Source organism: Carassius carassius, chromosome 22 (assembly GCF_963082965.1).
Source record: "Carassius carassius chromosome 22, fCarCar2.1, whole genome shotgun sequence".
Lineage (NCBI taxonomy): Eukaryota > Metazoa > Chordata > Actinopteri > Cypriniformes > Cyprinidae > Carassius > Carassius carassius.
The window spans coordinates 32,636,491-32,656,490 of record NC_081776.1 but is presented as its reverse complement, the minus strand read 5'-3'; the positions used below and the strand labels follow the sequence as shown (position 1 = coordinate 32,656,490).

Sequence of the window (20,000 nt, the reverse complement as noted above, 5' to 3'; positions counted from 1 at the left end):
AATGAGCTGTCAGACACGGGCAGGGCCTGAGCGTCATCGGGACAGGGCTGCTCTAGGACCTAAATCTGAGTGGTGGTCCTGATGAGCTGTCAGACACGGGCAGGGCCTGAGCATCATCGGGACAGGGCTGCGCTAGGGCCTAAATCTGAGTGGTGGTCCTAATGAGCTGTTAGACACGGCAGGGCCTGAGTGTCATTGGGGCAGGGCTGCGCTAGGGCCTAAATCTGAGTGGTGTTCCTAATGAGCTGTCAGACACGGCAGGGCCTGAGCGTCATCGGGACAGGGCTGCGCTAGGGCCTAAAACTGAGCGGTGGTCCTAATGAGCTGTCAGACACAGGCACGGCCTGAGCGTCATCGGGACAGGGCTGCGCTAGGGCCTAAAACTGAGCGGTGGTCCTAATGAGCTGTCAGACACGGGCACGGCCTGAGCGTCATCGGGACAGGGCTGCGCTAGGGCCTAAATCTGAGTGGTGGTCCTAATGAGCTGTCAGACACGGGCAGGGCCTGAGCGTCATTGGGGCAGGGCTGCGCTAGGGCCTAAAACTGAGCGGTGGTCCTGATGAGCTGTCAGACACGGGCAGGGCCTGAGCGTCATTGGGGCAGGGCTGCGCTAGGGCCTAAATCTGAGTGGTGGTCCTAATGAGCTGTCAGACACGGGCAGGGCCTGAGCGTCATCGGGACAAGGCTGCTCTAGGGCCTAAAACTGAGCGGTGGTCCTAATGAGCTGTCAGACACGGGTCGGGGCCTGAGCGTCATCGGGACAAGGCTGCTCTAGGGCCTAAAACTGAGCGGTGGTCCTAATGAGCTGTCAGACACGGGCAGGGCCTGGGCGTCATCGGGACAGGGCTGCTCTAGGACCTAAATCTGAGTGGTGGTCCTGATGAGCTATCAGACACGGCAGGGCCTGAGCGTCATTGGGGCAGGGCTGCGCTAGGGCCTAAATCTGAGTGGTGGTCCTAATGAGCTGTCAGACACGGGCAGGGCCTGAGCGTCATCGGGACAGGGCTGCTCTAGGACCTAAAACTGAGCGGTGGTCCTAATGAGCTGTCAGACACGGGCAGGGCCTGAGCGTCATCGGGACAGGGCTGCTCTAGGACCTAAATCTGAGTGGTGGTCCTGATGAGCTGTCAGACACGGGCAGGGCCTGAGCATCATCGGGACAGGGCTGCGCTAGGGCCTAAATCTGAGTGGTGGTCCTAATGAGCTGTCAGACACGGCAGGGCCTGAGTGTCATTGGGGCAGGGCTGCGCTAGGGCCTAAATCTGAGTGGTGTTCCTAATGAGCTGTCAGACACGGCAGGGCCTGAGCGTCATCGGGACAGGGCTGCGCTAGGGCCTAAAACTGAGCGGTGGTCCTAATGAGCTGTCAGACACAGGCACGGCCTGAGCGTCATCGGGACAGGGCTGCGCTAGGGCCTAAATCTGAGTGGTGGTCCTAATGAGCTGTCAGACACGGGCAGGGCCTGAGCGTCATCGGGACAGGGCTGCTCTAGGGCCTAAAACTGAGCGGTGGTCCTAATGAGCTGTCAGACACGGGCAGGGCCTGAGCGTCATCGGGACAGGGCTGCTCTAGGGCCTAAAACTGAGCGGTGGTCCTAATGAGCTGTCAGACACGGGCAGGGCCTGAGCGTCATCGGGACAGGGCTGCTCTAGGACCTAAATCTGAGTGGTGGTCCTGATGAGCTGTCAGACACGGGCAGGGCCTGAGCATCATCGGGACAGGGCTGCGCTAGGGCCTAAATCTGAGTGGTGGTCCTAATGAGCTGTTAGACACGGCAGGGCCTGAGTGTCATTGGGGCAGGGCTGCGCTAGGGCCTAAATCTGAGTGGTGTTCCTAATGAGCTGTCAGACACGGCAGGGCCTGAGCGTCATCGGGACAGGGCTGCGCTAGGGCCTAAAACTGAGCGGTGGTCCTAATGAGCTGTCAGACACAGGCACGGCCTGAGCGTCATCGGGACAGGGCTGCGCTAGGGCCTAAAACTGAGCGGTGGTCCTAATGAGCTGTCAGACACGGGCACGGCCTGAGCGTCATCGGGACAGGGCTGCGCTAGGGCCTAAATCTGAGTGGTGGTCCTAATGAGCTGTCAGACACGGGCAGGGCCTGAGCGTCATTGGGGCAGGGCTGCGCTAGGGCCTAAAACTGAGCGGTGGTCCTGATGAGCTGTCAGACACGGGCAGGGCCTGAGCGTCATTGGGGCAGGGCTGCGCTAGGGCCTAAATCTGAGTGGTGGTCCTAATGAGCTGTCAGACACGGGCAGGGCCTGAGCGTCATCGGGACAAGGCTGCTCTAGGGCCTAAAACTGAGCGGTGGTCCTAATGAGCTGTCAGACACGGGTCGGGGCCTGAGCGTCATCGGGACAAGGCTGCTCTAGGGCCTAAAACTGAGCGGTGGTCCTAATGAGCTGTCAGACACGGGCAGGGCCTGAGCGTCATCGGGACAGGGCTGCTCTAGGACCTAAATCTGAGTGGTGGTCCTGATGAGCTATCAGACACGGCAGGGCCTGAGCGTCATTGGGGCAGGGCTGCGCTAGGGCCTAAATCTGAGTGGTGGTCCTAATGAGCTGTCAGACACGGGCAGGGCCTGAGCGTCATCGGGACAGGGCTGCTCTAGGACCTAAAACTGAGCGGTGGTCCTAATGAGCTGTCAGACACGGGCAGGGCCTGAGCGTCATCGGGACAGGGCTGCTCTAGGACCTAAATCTGAGTGGTGGTCCTGATGAGCTGTCAGACACGGGCAGGGCCTGAGCATCATCGGGACAGGGCTGCGCTAGGGCCTAAATCTGAGTGGTGGTCCTAATGAGCTGTCAGACACGGCAGGGCCTGAGTGTCATTGGGGCAGGGCTGCGCTAGGGCCTAAATCTGAGTGGTGTTCCTAATGAGCTGTCAGACACGGCAGGGCCTGAGCGTCATCGGGACAGGGCTGCGCTAGGGCCTAAAACTGAGCGGTGGTCCTAATGAGCTGTCAGACACAGGCACGGCCTGAGCGTCATCGGGACAGGGCTGCGCTAGGGCCTAAATCTGAGTGGTGGTCCTAATGAGCTGTCAGACACGGGCAGGGCCTGAGCGTCATTGGGGCAGGGCTGCGCTAGGGCCTAAAACTGAGCGGTGGTCCTGATGAGCTGTCAGACACGGGCAGGGCCTGAGCGTCATTGGGGCAGGGCTGCGCTAGGGCCTAAATCTGAGTGGTGGTCCTAATGAGCTGTCAGACACGGGCAGGGCCTGAGCGTCATCGGGACAAGGCTGCTCTAGGGCCTAAAACTGAGCGGTGGTCCTAATGAGCTGTCAGACACGGGTCGGGGCCTGAGCGTCATCGGGACAAGGCTGCTCTAGGGCCTAAAACTGAGCGGTGGTCCTAATGAGCTGTCAGACACGGGCAGGGCCTGAGCGTCATTGGGGCAGGGCTGCGCTAGGGCCTAAAACTGAGCGGTGGTCCTGATGAGCTGTCAGACACGGGCAGGGCCTGAGCGTCATCGGGACAGGGCTGCGCTAGGGCCTAAAACTGAGCGGTGGTCCTAATGAGCTGTCAGACACGGGCAGGGCCTGAGCATCATCGGGACAAGGCTGCTCTAGGACCTAAATCTGAGTGGTGTTCCTAATGAGCTGTCAGACACGGCAGGGCCTGAGTGTCATTGGGGCAGGGCTGCGCTAGGGCCTAAATCTGAGTGGTGGTCCTAATGAGCTGTCAGACACGGCAGGGCCTGAGCGTCATCGGGACAGGGCTGCTCTAGGGCCTAAATCTGAGTGGTGGTCCTAATGAGCTGTCAGACACGGGCACGGCCTGAGCGTCATCGGGACAAGGCTGCTCTAGGGCCTAAAACTGAGCGGTGGTCCTAATGAGCTGTCAGACACGGGCAGGGCCTGAGCGTCATCGGGACAAGGCTGCTCTAGGGCCTAAAACTGAGCGGTGGTCCTAATGAGCTGTCAGACACGGGCAGGGCCTGAGCATCATCGGGACAGGGCCGCGCTAGGACCTAAATCTGAGTGGTGTTCCTAATGAGCTGTCAGACACGGCAGGGCCTGAGTGTCATTGGGGCAGGGCTGCGCTAGGGCCTAAATCTGAGTGGTGGTCCTAATGAGCTGTCAGACACGGCAGGGCCTGAGCGTCATCGGGACAGGGCTGCTCTAGGGCCTAAATCTGAGTGGTGGTCCTAATGAGCTGTCAGACACGGGCACGGCCTGAGCGTCATCGGGACATGGCTGCGCTAGGGCCTAAAACTGAGCGGTGGTCCTAATGAGCTGTCAGACACGGGCACGGCCTGAGCGTCATCGGGACAGGGCTGCGCTAGGGCCTAAATCTGAGTGGTGGTCCTGATGAGCTGTGGGACACGGGCCGGGGCCTGAGCGTCATCGGGACAGGGCTGCGCTAGGGCCTAAATCTGAGCGGTGGTCCTGATGAGTGTGGGACACGGGCAGGGCCTGAGCGTCATCGGGACAGGGCTGCGCTAGGGCCTAAATCTGAGTGGTGGTCCTAATGAGCTGTCAGACACGGGCAGGGCCTGAGCGTCATCGGGACAGGGCTGCTCTAGGACCTAAATCTGAGTGGTGTTCCTAATGAGCTGTCAGACACGGCAGGGCCTGAGCGTCATCGGGACAGGGCTGCGCTAGGGCCTAAAACTGAGCGGTGGTCCTAATGAGCTGTCAGACACAGGCAGGGCCTGAGCGTCATTGGGGCAGGGCTGCGCTAGGGCCTAAATCTGAGTGGTGGTCCTAATGAGCTGTCAGACACGGGCCGGGGCCTGAGCGTCATCGGGACAGGGCTGCTCTAGGACCTAAATCTGAGCGGTGGTCCTGATGAGCTGTGGGACACGGGCAGGGCCTGAGCGTCATCGGGACAGGGCTGCTCTAGGACCTAAATCTGAGCGGTGGTCCTGATGAGCTGTGGGACACGGGCAGGGCCTGAGCGTCATCGGGACAGGGCTGCTCTAGGGCCTAAATCTGAGTGGTGGTCCTAATGAGCTGTCAGACACGGGCACGGCCTGAGCGTCATCGGGACATGGCTGCGCTAGGGCCTAAAACTGAGCGGTGGTCCTAATGAGCTGTCAGACACGGGCACGGCCTGAGCGTCATCGGGACAGGGCTGCGCTAGGGCCTAAATCTGAGTGGTGGTCCTAATGAGCTGTCAGACACGGGCAGGGCCTGAGCGTCATCGGGACAGGGCTGCGCTAGGGCCTAAAACTGAACGGTGGTCCTGATGAGCTGTGGGACACGGGCCGGGGCCTGAGCGTCATCGGGACAGGGCTGCGCTAGGGCCTAAATCTGAGCGGTGGTCCTGATGAGCTGTGGGACACGGGCAGGGCCTGAGCGTCATCGGGACAGGGCTGCGCTAGGGCCTAAATCTGAGTGGTGGTCCTAATGAGCTGTCAGACACGGGCAGGGCCTGAGCGTCATCGGGACAGGGCTGCTCTAGGACCTAAATCTGAGTGGTGTTCCTAATGAGCTGTCAGACACGGCAGGGCCTGAGCGTCATCGGGACAGGGCTGCGCTAGGGCCTAAAACTGAGCGGTGGTCCTAATGAGCTGTCAGACACAGGCAGGGCCTGAGCGTCATTGGGGCAGGGCTGCGCTAGGGCCTAAATCTGAGTGGTGGTCCTAATGAGCTGTCAGACACGGGCCGGGGCCTGAGCGTCATCGGGACAGGGCTGCTCTAGGACCTAAATCTGAGCGGTGGTCCTGATGAGCTGTGGGACACGGGCAGGGCCTGAGCGTCATCGGGACAGGGCTGCTCTAGGACCTAAATCTGAGCGGTGGTCCTGATGAGCTGTGGGACACGGGCAGGGCCTGAGCGTCATCGGGACAGGGCTGCGCTAGGGCCTAAAACTGAGCGGTGGTCCTAATGAGCTGTCAGACACGGCAGGGCCTGAGCGTCATCGGGACAGGGCTGCGCTAGGGCCTAAATCTGAGGCTCCAAGATGAATGACTAATAAACCAACCAGTGCTCCTCTGCTGCCATCTACTGGTTATACTGATCATTTAGTGTCGCTTTTATTTTACATAAGTGTTTCTCTACCACAGAGTATACTTTGCTCATCCCATTAAAAAATAACATTTAAACTGGATCATTTTTAGAGCTTTAGATTGCTGGAAACAGTTGTGTCAGAGACTTGAAAGTCACTTAAAGGTGCTTTAGTTTCTCTCTCAAAGGTTGCACAAACCCTGAAATGAATAATGTAACAACATTCAACTGTTTCTGCACAACACCATGGTTACAGTTAGCAATACTGTGAGTGATTTTCTGTGTCATTGCTGTTTATAACCGGTTTATGATAATCCAAGAGCTGGATTTCTCAGTGCTGTGCTGTAACAGTGTTACCAGATCAACACTGGTTCCCTGAGCTCAGCACCCGTGCTGCGCAGCTCATTCGACTAGTGCGGTTTCATTACGCTTTTGTCTCGTTTGCTGTCTGATGTTTCTCTGGTGCTGCTCTTAAGAGTTGGGCAGCGTGGTGGTCGCAGTGCCACCGCTTACAAAGTTTAGTTGCACCAACAAAAATATGGTCTCAGTCTGGAGCCCTGTGATTGGGAGGAAGTAGATTTGTCAAGCAGCTTTAATCAGTTCCTGTAGATCATGAACCACACACACTCACATTTGAAAGATGCTGTGATGTAGAAGGGCTTAAACAGTAACGAAAACAAGGTTTTTGAGTTGTAACAGTTTTTCTCTGGTCTTCCTCTGTCTGCAGGTTCTAGTGATCGAACAGAAGAATGAAGACGGCACGTGGCCTCGCGGCTCTTCAGCGCTCAAGTGAGTCATGTGACACACAGACCATCACATTATTGCTTTAGAGCAGATGCTTGGACACATGCTTGTCTGTCCTCTGGATCTCCTGATCTCTCTACGAGAGGCGTCTCCTGTAACTCACGCTCTTCTTGTCTTTTGAAGGTCATCTGGTGCTTCCACTCTCTCTTTACCAAAGATCTGCCCTTCATCTCTCACAAACAATCATAACAGCAGCTTCAGCGGCCGCAAGTAAGCCTGCAGTGGGTGGGGCCAGGGGGGGGGGGGTTGTGTGTGGGCGGGATCAGAGGAGGGGTTAATGGGCGTGGCCAGGAGAGGGCTGTGGGGTTGGTGGGCAGGGTGAGGTGTGGGTGGGTGGGGCCAGAGAAGAGGGCGAGTGAAAAGGCTGGCCCAAGGAGGGGTGTGTGGGGGCGGAGCCAGAGGAGGGCTGAGTGAGTGGGCGGGGCCAGGGGAGGGGGCGAGTGAAAAGGCTGGCCCAAGGAGGGGTGTGTGGGCAGGGCTATGGGAGGGCAGAGTGAGTGGGCAGGGCCAGAGGAGGGGCGAGTGAGTAGGCTGGCCCAGGGAGGGTGTGTGTGTGTGTATGTATGGGCGGGGCTAATGAAACACACCCCGTGTCGTGGCAGTGAGTCTGTGATCAGTGGCGTGTTCATGTGGATTACATCTGTGCATTTGTGAGGTCAGAGTGATGTGTGTCCTGCGCTCACTAGCACTTTAGTTAGTGTGATGCTCGTAGCTGCAGTGCATTGTGGGAATAGAGGGCTGGTCCTGTACATAATTCACTTAGTAGTGATTCGTTAGCCCCAGTTTGGCTTTGTTCCTAAACAGAGAGCTGCCGATGCTTTAATGCTTTGGGCTCATATGTTCAAAGTTCACCTGTCTTTATTCATTTTATTGAAATGAAATCTGTGTATTGAAATAGACATCAGCTCAGTTGCCAGCATAGCAAGCAGCTCCTCTCTGATTGGTGCACTGGTTTTTGACTGTGTGAATGTCATGTGTTTGTGTGGGGACACTGGTCAGTTCTACTGAGTGATATTGGTTAGGGAGTGAAGAGCGAGGCTGTAGGTTAACTCTGTTTGCTCTTCTGCATGTTTTGGGCTGTTGCTGCATTGCTCTGATCATCTGCTCTCGCTGCTGCTGCTGCTGCTGCTGCTGCTGCTGTGACTGTTGCTGACAAACGTCTGTCTGTCCGTCCGCAGCATGAAGAGCTCCAGCTACAGCCTGCCGTCCTACCCTCCCTACAGCAGCTACGAGTGCTCGGACCCAGGCCGGCACGCTGAGAGAGCCGGCCTCTGTGGCCTGTCCAACCTGGGGAACACCTGCTTCATGAACTCGGCCACACAGGTGATGCTCGCTGAGCTTCTCCACAGTATCAGGCTGTGCTTCTCTCAGGGTTCCTACGGGGTCTGGAAAAGTATGGAATTTGAATTAAGTAATTTCCAGGTCTGGAAAAGTATGGAAAAAAGAAAGCAGCGTATGGAAAAATATTTGCATTTCCAGACTTTTTCCCCATTTAGTTTTTTTATATATAATAAAATTGAATGAAAATAAGTTTATTATACAAGAAGTAGCAGCTGTTTGGTGATTCTTTAGTGATTGTCAAACACGACTGGTGTACTTGGTGCAAGGTGCACTTTTACATTTTGGGTTTCTTCTCATGATGTAAAAATACAAAAATATACAGACTTTTATGTGCACACGAGAAGCCATTATGCTTAGCATATAGGACAATGCATACTGAGCCACTTATTGTGACATCAGCCCATTTCCTGGTGTGTTTTTTTTGGCTGCCACAGAATATGCATTTAAGGAGACCTAAGGCCTTGAAATATGACAGCCTTAAGCCACATTTGGCTCTTTTTTTATAACGAAACACATTCCACAACACACAAACACACATAAGCACACACACACAACTTACGCTCTTTATGTAAGTCCTTAATAAGATGTTTTTTTGATAGGTTTGTGTGTTGCATAGAAGTGGTTAATCCTGTTATGCGAGGATTATAAATTGCTGACTTGTAAATTGTAAATGTTTCTCCTAATTTTAATGTTCTCAAATAGAATCATGAGTTGTAACCCTACCCCCCTGACCAGGTCGTAAAACTTTATGATCCCACTGGGAAACAGGACAGTTAAGCTAACTCTTAGAAAAGAGAATAGTACCCTTTTATTTTCTCAATGTATTCTAAATGTATTGAGTAGTGCCCTTTTGTGCAGTAGATGTTTCCCCATATAAATTGGAGTATCTTCAGTTTTATCATGTGTTAATCAAACTTTAAATGTGTGTAATTCTGCATATGAATGTAACGTCGTGTTTCTATCAGTTATATGTCAGTTCTGGTATCTTTATAATTGTAAAAATCCGACTGTCGAATCTCGACGACAAATTACAAAAAGATGCATCGTTTCAGAAATACAATCTTTCTTAAGAAAAATGTTCAATTCTGTCAGCTATAACTCACGCGAGGGGGAGGTTCCCCGGAGACAAAGGAACTTTTTCCCGCTTCAGATCGCGGACGTTCATTGGTCGTTCGTGCAAACAGAGGCGTGAAGCAGTCACTCCATAAGTAGAACTGACCCAGGAAGTTCCTCTCCTGTCTTGTCCTTCTTGCTCTTGGTCCCCGCTCGTCTATCCTCTCTGATCGTTTTGTTTTTAGATCTCTGTATGTTCACTTCTATGTTTCCATCACTTCAAGAATATCTATGAAAGCAATAACTGAAAAATGTTATTATATGTCTGACTAATATATACCAAACATTAAGCTGAAAATAGTTCTGTATGAACCATTTATGTTCAATTTGAGCCAAAGATTTTGAGCCCGACTGAGGTTTTTTTTGTTTTGCGGGCCATGTCAGGACTGATATTAGGGAGTAAAAAGAAAAAGCAGGTGTCGATATATTGGCTGTTATTCTTTATGTAGGCTATATAACAGTACAGTATAGTACTAGTCAAAAGTTTGGACACGAATGGGAAGTGTGTCCAAACTTTTGACTGGTACTGTATATAGAATACAGTACATACATAAACACATTTTTTGCAATGATAACTCAAATGTGGTGATCAAACACTTGTGTGGCACTATGTGACAAATAGGCACATGTAATGGAAGCAGGGTATTTAACAATTTAACTAACTTTATTATTCAAAATGAGTCTGACATCAGTGCACTTAACAGTAAACTTTACTTATAAGAAATAACTTAAAAAAAATACAAATAGAACAAAAAAATATATAACTTGAATTAAGAAATGAAACAAGGTAACTGTAGGACAAGCAAGCTATATTGCTTAACCAACGGGGCAGGTTTATGCAGGAAGCACAGCTTTTCCAAATGTAAACCTCTAAAATGAATAAATAATAATAATAATGAATAATATTTTTTCACAAATTTGTCTTTAAACGGGCCGGCGGAGCTAATAGCCTCGGACCTGTAGCACCGAGGCCAGAATAGTGCTGTGCTTCCCCAAAACCTACCCTTTACATGCCGTCATGAAACTCAATCATTTCACCAACAAACAAAAGTTATCAGAAAACTATAAGAAATACTTCACTGGAAAATGCATGATCACAAAACAAACACGATAACAGCGGACATTTGTTTTCATGCTTTGAAAAATATTTGAATGTTTTGCTATAATAATGTGATGCATAATAATGAATTAATTAATCAGGATTGAAAATTAGTCACACAGAAATAAAGCGTCATGAGCATAGTCTGCTATTCAGTCGAGTCTGTTTATTTTAAGACACAGTAGCCTATATACATCACATTTAGACAGAATTACCATTTCTATTTTTATAAAAGCTCCCTAACAAAAACTAAACGAGACGAGACTTGTGACTAAATAAATACACGATAAGAGAATTAGAAGCTGACGTCTGATTTCTCCAGCGGTCGTATTTACCATGTTTACTACATTAATGTTAATGCCTAGCGTGTATAGTCTTTTACATCGCTTATAATCGCTGATTATAATCCACATCGGATCAAGTTATTTCAAATACTCGCGGCTGAATAAGAGTGATTTTTGAACTCAGCTTATTTTAAAAAGTCTTTAATACTGGTGTTAAAGCTGTTATCTCTCTGAAATGATCCGCGGCGCTGACGCTCTCTACACGTGGAGAAACTCCGCCTTTGTTCATAAACACTCCTCTAGCCCCAGCTGGCCCGCTTTGGCCCAAGGTTTTCGTCTGGCCAAAAAAACCTGGCCGTTGGCCCCGAGGAAGCCCCGGCGAGGCACGATCAAGCCCCGGAAGTGAGAGTGGAAATGTTACTGGCCCTGGCACGCACTAGCACGCCCGGTTTTGGCCCGACAGTGGAAATGCGGCTATTGACTGATTGGCCGCAATCAGCTCTGGTGGAGCCATATGTGCCGCAGAAGCATGCCGTGATGCGCAGATCAGCTCTAGTGCCACTGAATCTGCTGTTAAAAATGAGTCATCCATTCATCATATCATCAAGCAAAGTTAAAAAAGAGAGTCTTTGTAATGTGATGATTAAATATAGGTGCGGTGGGTGGTGGGCGGATTATTTATTTGAAGTTGAAGAGTCATTAGCAGTGAACAAATAAGCACACTCTGCTGAAAAAACTTATTTTTCACTTAGTAGTACACTAATTAATTACACCATTTAGAAGCCTTGCATCTGCGTTATGTTCTGTAAAAAAAAAAAAAAAGGTTCATATTGGTGGCATATTTGCCGATACAGATGTATCTGCGACAGGCTTATATTGGCAAAACGATATATCGGTTGGACTATACAAAAATCTACTGAGAGGTTTGGAAATTTGAGTCTGGAAAAGTATGTAATTTTGAAATGGAAAATGTGTAGGAACCAGGGCTGCACGATATTGGGAAAAAATGACATTGCGATATTTTATTTTTCTGCGATATATATTGCGATATTTTTTCTTACAAACAAAAATGGGGTGAGCACACTTACATTCTCATTTTAAATGATTTAAACATCGACACCATCGCGTCAATTGATTAATATGCGGGAGGGAGAGAGAGCAAGACAGCGCTCCTGTTGTTTGAAGACGGCTCGCTCTCTCTCTGTCTCTCTCGCGCGCTCTCTCTCTCTCTGTCTCTCTCGCGCACGCTCTCTCTCTGTCTCTCTCGCGCTCTCTCTCTGTCTCTCTCTCTCTCGCGCGCTCTCTCTGTCTCTCTCTCTCTCGCGCGCTCTCTCTGTCTCTCTCTCTCTCGCGCGCTCTCTCTGTCTCTCTCTCTCTCGCGCGCTCTCTCTTCTCTCGCGCGCTCTCTCTCTCTCTCTGTATCTCTCGCGCGCTCTCTCTCTCTGTATCTCTCGCGCGCTCTCTCTCTCTCTCTGTCTCTCTCGCGCTCTCTCTCTGTCTCTCTCGCGCTCGCGCTCTCTCTCTCTCTGTCTCTCTCGCGCGCTCTCTCTCTCTCTGTCTCTCGCGCACGCTCTCTCTCTGTCTCTCTCGCGCTCTCTCTCTGTCTCTCTCGCGCTCGCGCTCTCTCTCTCTGTCTGTCTCTCTCGCGCGCTCTCTCTCTCTCTGTCTCTCGCGCACGCTCTCTCTGTCTCTCTCGCGCTCTCTCTCTGTCTCTCTCTGTCTGTCTCTCTCGCGCGCTCTCTCTCTCTCTGTCTGTCTCTCTCGCGCGCTCTCTCTCTCTCTGTCTCTCGCGCACGCTCTCTCTCTGTCTCTCTCGCGCTCTCTCTCTGTCTCTCTCTGTCTGTCTCTCTCGCGCGCTCTCTCTCTCTCTGTCTCTCGCGCACGCTCTCTCTCTGTCTCTCTCGCGCTCTCTCTCTGTCTCTCTCTGTCTGTCTCTCTCGCGCGCTCTCTCTCTCTCTGTCTCTCTCTCTCTCTCTGTCAATTCAATTCAATTCAAATGAGCTTTATTGGCATGACTGTGAAACAGCACAATGTTGCCAAAGCAATAAACAGTGAACAAGTTATACATATATAGATATATAGATATGTAGATAAAAAAATAATAATAAAATAAATAAATAAATAATAATAATAGTAAAAAAAAAAAAACCTATTCATTTCCATATTGTACATATATAATCACATAACACACAAAATAAATAAATAAATAAATAAACAAAAAAAGTGAATACAGGGTAAATATTTACAGAGAGCATTGCTTAAGTACAGGAGTTTAGTTTTTGTCCCTCTTTTGTCTCTCTCTCTCTCTCTCTCTCTCTGTCTCTCGCGCACGCTCTCTCTCTGTCTCTCTCTCGCGCTCTCTGTCTCTCTCTCGCGCTCTCTCTCTGTCTCTCGCACGCTCTCTCTCTGTCTCTCTCTCGCGCTCTCTCTGTCTCTCGCGCGCTCTCTCTCTGTCTCTCGCGCTCTCTCTCTCTCTCTGTCTGTCTCTCGCGCACGCTCTCTCTCTCTGTCTCTCTCGCGCTCTCTCTCTCTCTGTCTCTCTCGCGCTCTCTCTCTGTCTCTCGCGCTCTCTCTCTCTCTGTCTCTCTCGCGCGCTCTCTCTCTCAATTCAATTCAATTCAATTCAAATGAGCTTTATTGGCATGACTGTGAAACAGCACAATGTTGCCAAAGCAATAAACAGTAAACAAGTTATACAGATATATAGATATGTAGATAAAAAAAAAAATAATAATAATAATAAAATAAATAAATAAATAATAATAGTAAAAAAAAAAAAAAAAAAAAAAAAAACCTATTCATGTCCATATTGTACATATATAATCACATAACACACAAAATAAATAAATAAATAAACAAAAAAAGTGAATACAGGGTAAATATTTACAGAGAGCATTGCTTAAGTACAGGAGTTTAGTTTTTGTCCCTCATGATGTGACAGGAGGACACATACTGCGCTGCGAGCTGGACACACTTCTCTTTCTCTCCCAAAATATAACTGAGTTTGTCAATGTCGCTTGCTTGCCTGAATTCTGGCACAATTTGAGCTATTTGGGTAAAGTAGTTGTCTCTAATGTGTTCATATTTGCTGCAGTGTGTGAGGAAGTGCAGCTCGTCCTCTACGAGTCTCTCTGTGCAGTGAGGACACAGTCGGAGCTCTCTCTCTCTCCAGCTGTGTTTGTGTCGGCCCGTCTCCACACACACACACACACACACACACACACACACACACACACACACACACACACACACACACACACACTCTCTCTGTGCAGTGAGGACACAGTCGGAGCTCTCTCTCTCTCCAGCTGTGTTTGTGTCGGCCCGTCTCCACACACACACACACACACACACTCTCTCTCTCTCTCCAGCTGTGTTTGTGTCGGCCCGTCTCCACACACACACACACACACACACACACACACACACACACACACTCTCTCTCTCTCTCCAGCTGTGTTTGTGTCGGCCCGTCTCCACACACAGACGGTGATCACTCAGACGATACTTCGTCAGGAGCTTTCTCTTACTATAGTCTTTAATTTTGATCAAGTAAGGTGCCAATTGATAGCCAGTCTTTAATCTATAGAAGTATTTTAATTTGTTAATTTGTTCTACTTTGACCTGCCAATCATAGATGTATTCTTCCTGGGTTAGTTTTACAATTTCTTTAACTTTTGCGTGTCTTAATTGAATGGTTGAGCTGAGTTGGTGTTTTTCCACTAAATAGTGCGTGGGGTCACTCTCTGGGTGTCCTGTCCTGTACATAAGAGCGCAGTGATGGTAATCATCTGTCCGTGTGTCTGATAGATGGAACCAGAACTTGGCTGTTCTCTTCTGGATCTCTGCTAGAAGAGGGAATCTGCCCAGTTCTGCCCTGCAGCCGAGACTAGGGGCGTTTCTGTGAAGTCCCAGGATGTTCTTGCAGAACTCCAGGTGGAACATTTCAGTGGGTCTTTTATCCCACGATGTGTAGTTTAATTTAAATTTGGGGCCCCAGATCTCACAACCGTATAGAAGAATGGGTTTGATGATGCTGTCGAAGATTTTTAGCCATAATTTAATAGGTGGGTTGAATTTGAACAAAGATTTTCTAATAGTGTAATAAGCCCTGCGTGCCTTATCAGTCAGATGTTTTATTGCCAGGTCAAACTGACCAGAAGCTGAGATAGTGAGACCCAAATAATTATAACACGTCACATGATTAAGAAGTGTTCCCCCGATTGTGAAACTATATTTTTTGTCAGTAAGCCGAGGTTTTTTCTGAAAGATGATAATTTTGGATTTCTCCATGTTTATTGGTAAGGCCCAGTCTCTACTGTAATCTTCTAAAAGCGAGAGGCTTTGGTGTAGCCCCTCTTCATGAGGTGACAAGAGCAGAAGATCGTCAGCGTACAGGAGACATTTGATTTCTCTGCCCTCGAGGGTCAGACCAGGACAAGGGGACTTCTCAAGTGCTGATGCCAGTTCATTAATATAGATATTAAACAGAGTCGGGCTGAGGCTACAGCCTTGATGCACTCCTTTGTTCTGACTGAAATAATCAGTACGTCTGTCGTTGATCTTGACACAGCATTTGTTCCCGTTGTATATGTCCTTTATGATGTCATATGTCTTTCCTCCTATTCCGCTCTGAATCAGTTTTAGAAAAAGTCCATTGTGCCATACCGAATCAAAGGCTTTTTTAAAATCAATGAAGCAGCCAAATATTTTTCCTTGTTTTGTTTGATGAACATATTTTTCTATGAGTGTGTGGAGTGTGTAAATGTGATTTGAAGTTCTCTGTTTTGGCATAAATCCAATTTGACAATTGTTTAAAATCTTGTGTTCTTGGATGAACTGAATTAATCTCTCATTGATGATGGAGCAGAATAGTTTTCCGAGGTTACTGCTCACTGTGATGCCTCTATAATTATTTGGGTCATACTTTTCACCTTGTTTAAAAATCGGGGTTATCACGTTCTCTTTCCAGATCTCAGGAAAGTGTCCAGATTTTAATAAGAGATTGAATAATGTTAGGATAGCAAGTCTCAGTTTGGGGCTGCTGTGTTTCAGCATTTCATTAGAAATTCCATCTAAGCCACTTGATTTCTTATTTTTGAGGGATTTCATCTTCTCTGTCAGTTCAGTTAATTCTATGGGCTTGTCTAAATGATTGAGCTGCTCTTTTCTCGTGTATTCCAGGTTATTTAGTTGGGAGGTCAGATGTTTTTGGGCGAGGGTTGGTTCGTTTAGAGAATAGAGTTTTCTGAAATGTTCAGTCCAGATGTTTGGGTCATAGATGGGAAGGTGTTTGGCCTCTTTGGATTTATCTAAATTATTCCATAAATCCCAAAAAGAATTTTGATCGATTGCTTCTTCAATTTTGTTTATTTTAATTTTTATGTGGTCAGTTTTCTTCTGTATTAATAGTGACTTGTATAGTTTGAGCATTTCTTGATATGTGGCTCGTATTTGTTGGTTTGCAGGGTCTCTGTGTTTTTTATTTGATAATGATCTTAATTCTTTTCTTAGTTTTTGACAATCTTTATCAAACCAAGCATCTTTAGCGATTTCTTTTTTACATCGGTAATTTGTTCTTTTTCTGAGGGCTTTTCTGACCACTGTAGAAAAGATTTGAGTTAACTGTTTAGTTGCTAAATTGATACTTCTCTTCTCTACACTAAATGTAGTCAGGAGAAATGAGTCTATCATGTTCTCAGCGTGGGTGCTGTGGAGCGCAGCTTCATACTGGGCAGGACTGTCTTTACTCCATATAAATTTGGGGGGGAGCGGATATAATTGAACTTTCTGTTCAGAAGATGGCAGATGATTCCCTGACCTGTTGAGACTGAGGACTATGTGACTGTGGTCTGATAATGGCAGCTGTGGCATCACTGTGAAATAGTTGATCTGACTCTGGTCTAGATCTGTGATGGCGTAATCTACTGTGCTGCTGCCCAGATGTGAGCTGTATGTACATCGGCCCAGAGAGTCACCCGTCATTCTGCCATTCACTATGTACAGGCCCAGGCTTTTGCAGAGCTGCAGGACTTGTTTTCCATGTCTGTTAATCGTGTTGTCATAATTCTGGCGTGTTTTGGTAAAACCTTTTTGCTGATGATGAAGTGAACTGTTAATATATTTGTCCCCATCAGAGCTGATGTAGTCTCTCTCTCTGTCTCTCGCGCGCTCTCTCTCTGTCTCTCTCGCGCTCTCTCTCTGTCTCTCGCGCTCTCTCTCTCTCTCTGTCTCTCTCGCGCTCTCTCTCTCTCTCTCTCTGTCGCGCTCTCTCTCTCTCTCTCTGTCTCTCTCGCGTGCTCTCTCTCTGTCTCTCTCGCGCACGCTCTCTCTCTGTCTCTCTCGCGCTCTCTCTCTCTCTCTGTCTGTCTCTCTCGCGCTCTCTCTCGCGCGCTCTCTCTCTCTCTGTCTCTCTCGCGCACACCTGCTCTCTGTCTCTCTCGCGCTCTCTCTCTCTCTCTGTCTGTCTCTCTCGTGCTCGCGCTCTCTCTCTCTCTCTGTCTCTCTCGCGCGCACACTCTCTCTCTGTCTCTCTCGCGCTCTCTCTCTCTCTCTCTGTCGCGCTCTCTCTCTCTCTGTCGCGCTCTTTCTCTCTCTGTCTCTCTCGCGCTCTCTCTCTCTCTCGCGCTCGCGCTCTCTCTCTCTCTCTGTCTGTCTCTCTCGCGCTCTCTCTCTCTCTCTGTCTCTCTCGCGCACGCTCTCTCTCTGTCTCTCTCGCGCTCTCTCTCTCTCTCTGTCTGTCTCTCTCGCGCTCTCTCTCGCGCGCTCTCTCTCTCTCTGTCTCTCTCGCGCACACCTGCTCTCTGTCTCTCTCGCGCTCTCTCTCTCTCTCTGTCTGTCTCGCGCGCACACTCTCTCTCTGTCTCTCTCGCGCTCTCTCTCTCTCTCTGTCTGTCTCTCTCGCGCTCTCTCTCTCTCTCTGTCTCTCTCGCGCACGCTCTCTCTCTGTCTCTCTCGCGCTCTCTCTCTCTCTCTGTCTGTCTCTCTCGCGCTCTCTCTCGCGCGCTCTCTCTCTCTCTGTCTCTCTCGCGCACACCTGCTCTCTGTCTCTCTCGCGCTCTCTCTCTCTCTCTGTCTCTCTCGCGCGCACACTCTCTCTCTGTCTCTCTCGCGCTCTCTCTCTCTCTCTCTGTCGCGCTCTCTCTCTCTCTGTCGCGCTCTTTCTCTCTCTGTCTCTCTCGCGCACGCTCTCTCTCTGTCTCTCTCGCGCTCTCTCTCTCTCTCGCGCTCGCGCTCTCTCTCTCTCTCTGTCTGTCTCTCTCGCGCTCTCTCTCTCTCTCTCTCTCTCTCTCTGTCTCTCTCGCGCGCGCTCTCTCTCTCTGTCTCTCTCGCGCGCGCTCTCTCTCTCTGTCTCTCTCGCGCACGCTCTCTCTCTGTCTCTCTCGCGCTCTCTGTCTCTCTCGCGCTCGCGCTCTCTCTCTCTCTGTCTGTCTCTCTCGCGCTCTCTCTCTCTCTCTCTCTCTCTCTCTCTGTCTCTCTCGCGCGCGTGCTCTCTCTCTCTGTCTCTCTCGCGCTCTCTCTCTCTCTCTGTCTGTCTCTCTCGCGCTTGCGCTCTCTCTCTGTCTCTCGCGCTCTCTCTCTCGCGCTCTCTCTCTCTCTGCCCTGTTAAACTTGCATGTGTTTTTCTGTCCTGTCAATGAAAAAACTTTCACTCTATGATGGTTAACCTGTGCAATTAATCTGCGAATCACATTCGTCAAGGGCTGGGAGCAGCTGGCCCTTACAGTTAATGAATAACAGATCAACTACGACAGCCTACATCGCACATCCTGCGATGTGACTATCGTGGATTCGTACATCGCGATATCGATGCTTAAACAACACATCGTGCAGCCCTAGTAGGAACCCTGGTCTCTTCTGTGTGTTCCGCGGCCCGGCCTGATCTCAGAGTGTGTGTGTTGCAGTGTCTGAGCAACATCCCTCCTCTGACCGAGTACTTCCTGAAGGACAAGCACCAGGACGAGCTGAACCGAGAAAACCCTCTGGGCATGAAGGGTGAGATCGCCAAGGCCTACGCTGAGCTCATAAAGCAGCTGTGGTCTGGGAAATGCAGCTATGTCACGCCGCGCCCCTTCAAGGTAGAGATGCCGTCAGGAGCTGATGTGCCTGTGTTTGCTGAGACAAATCACATCGTGTCATTGGCGAATCATATTTGTCATAGATTGTGTTGTGTTGCGGTGTGAATGTGTAATTCATGTTTCATCACTGGCCGGCTGAACGTTTGCACCATGTGTTTTAGACTCAGGTGGGCCGGTTCGCGCCTCAGTTCTCGGGTTATCAGCAGCAGGACTCTCACGAGCTGCTGGCCTTCCTGCTGGACGGACTCCATGAAGACCTGAACCGCATCCGCAAGAAGCCCTACATCCAGCTGAAGGACGCCGACGGCCGGCCCGACAAGGTGCTGCAGCACACACATGCGGTTCTGTGAAAACTACAGTTTTAAAAGACTAAAATCATTTTTAAACAGCATTTTTCAAGTGTAAGTACAAGTATAATTTAGTGGTCAGTTTGCAGAAGACGGTGAAATAATTAATAGAGGTTAAAACGTATCTAAACATGGACTTTTCTCTTGTATTTAAATGTTAAGCTAATAGTTTGACACTGCAAACATCATGTTCCTCATGTGAAGGTGTGTGTGTGTGTGTGTGTGTGTGTGTGTGAGTGAATGAGCTCCAGAGTGATGCTTGGTTCTCCTCGATCTCCTGCTGGTGAAGTGTGTGTGTGTGTGTGTGTGTGTGTGAATGAGCTCCAGAGTGATGCTTGGTTCTCCTCGATCTCCTGCAGGTGAAGTGTGTGTGTGTGTGTGTGTGTGTGTGTGTGTGTGTGAGTGAATGAGCTCCAGAGTGATGCTTGGTTCTCCTCGATCTCCTGCTGGTGAAGTGTGTGTGTGTGTGTGTGTGTGTGTGAATGAGCTCCAGAGTGATGCTTGGTTCTCCTCGATCTCCTGCTGGTGAAGTGTGTGTGTGTGTGTGTGTGTGAGTGAATGAGCTCCAGAGTGATGCTTGGTTCTCCTCGATCTCCTGCTGGTGAAGTGTGTGTGTGTGAATGAGCTCCAGAGTGACGCTTGGTTCTCCTCGATCTCCTGCTGGTGAAGTGTGTGTGTGTGTGTGTGTGTGTGTGTGTGTGAATGAGCTCCAGAGTGACGCTTGGTTCTCCTCGATCTCCTGCTGGTGAAGTGTGTGTGTGTGTGTGTGTGTGTGTGTGTGTGTGTGTGTGTGTGTGTGTGTGAGTGAATGAGCTCCAGAGTGATGCTTGGTTCTCCTCGATCTCCTGCAGGTGAAGTGTGTGTGTGTGTGTGTGTGTGTGTGTGTGAATGAGCTCCAGAGTGATGCTTGGTTCTCCTCGATCTCCTGCAGGTGAAGTGTGTGTGTGTGTGTGTGTGTGTGTGTGTGTGAATGAGCTCCAGAG

The 20,000-nt window shown here is 49.8% G+C and overlaps 1 protein-coding gene across 4 annotated transcripts in view; it reads left to right on the top strand.

The window, feature by feature from the left end:
• LOC132099235 (ubiquitin carboxyl-terminal hydrolase 15-like) overlaps nucleotides 1-20,000 on the top strand; it is a 46,234-nt gene that overhangs the window by 13,708 nt on the left and 12,526 nt on the right. For 3 of the 4 annotated variants that reach the window (XM_059505678.1, XM_059505677.1, XM_059505680.1), the window contains 5 exons: nucleotides 6,679-6,740; nucleotides 6,879-6,965; nucleotides 7,934-8,078; nucleotides 18,497-18,670; nucleotides 18,832-18,990. In XM_059505678.1, the coding sequence (XP_059361661.1) occupies nucleotides 6,679-6,740; nucleotides 6,879-6,965; nucleotides 7,934-8,078; nucleotides 18,497-18,670; nucleotides 18,832-18,990 (627 nt within the window). The remainder of the gene's footprint in view (nucleotides 1-6,678; nucleotides 6,741-6,878; nucleotides 6,966-7,933; nucleotides 8,079-18,496; nucleotides 18,671-18,831; nucleotides 18,991-20,000) is intronic. The other variant, XM_059505679.1, reaches the window with a different exon arrangement.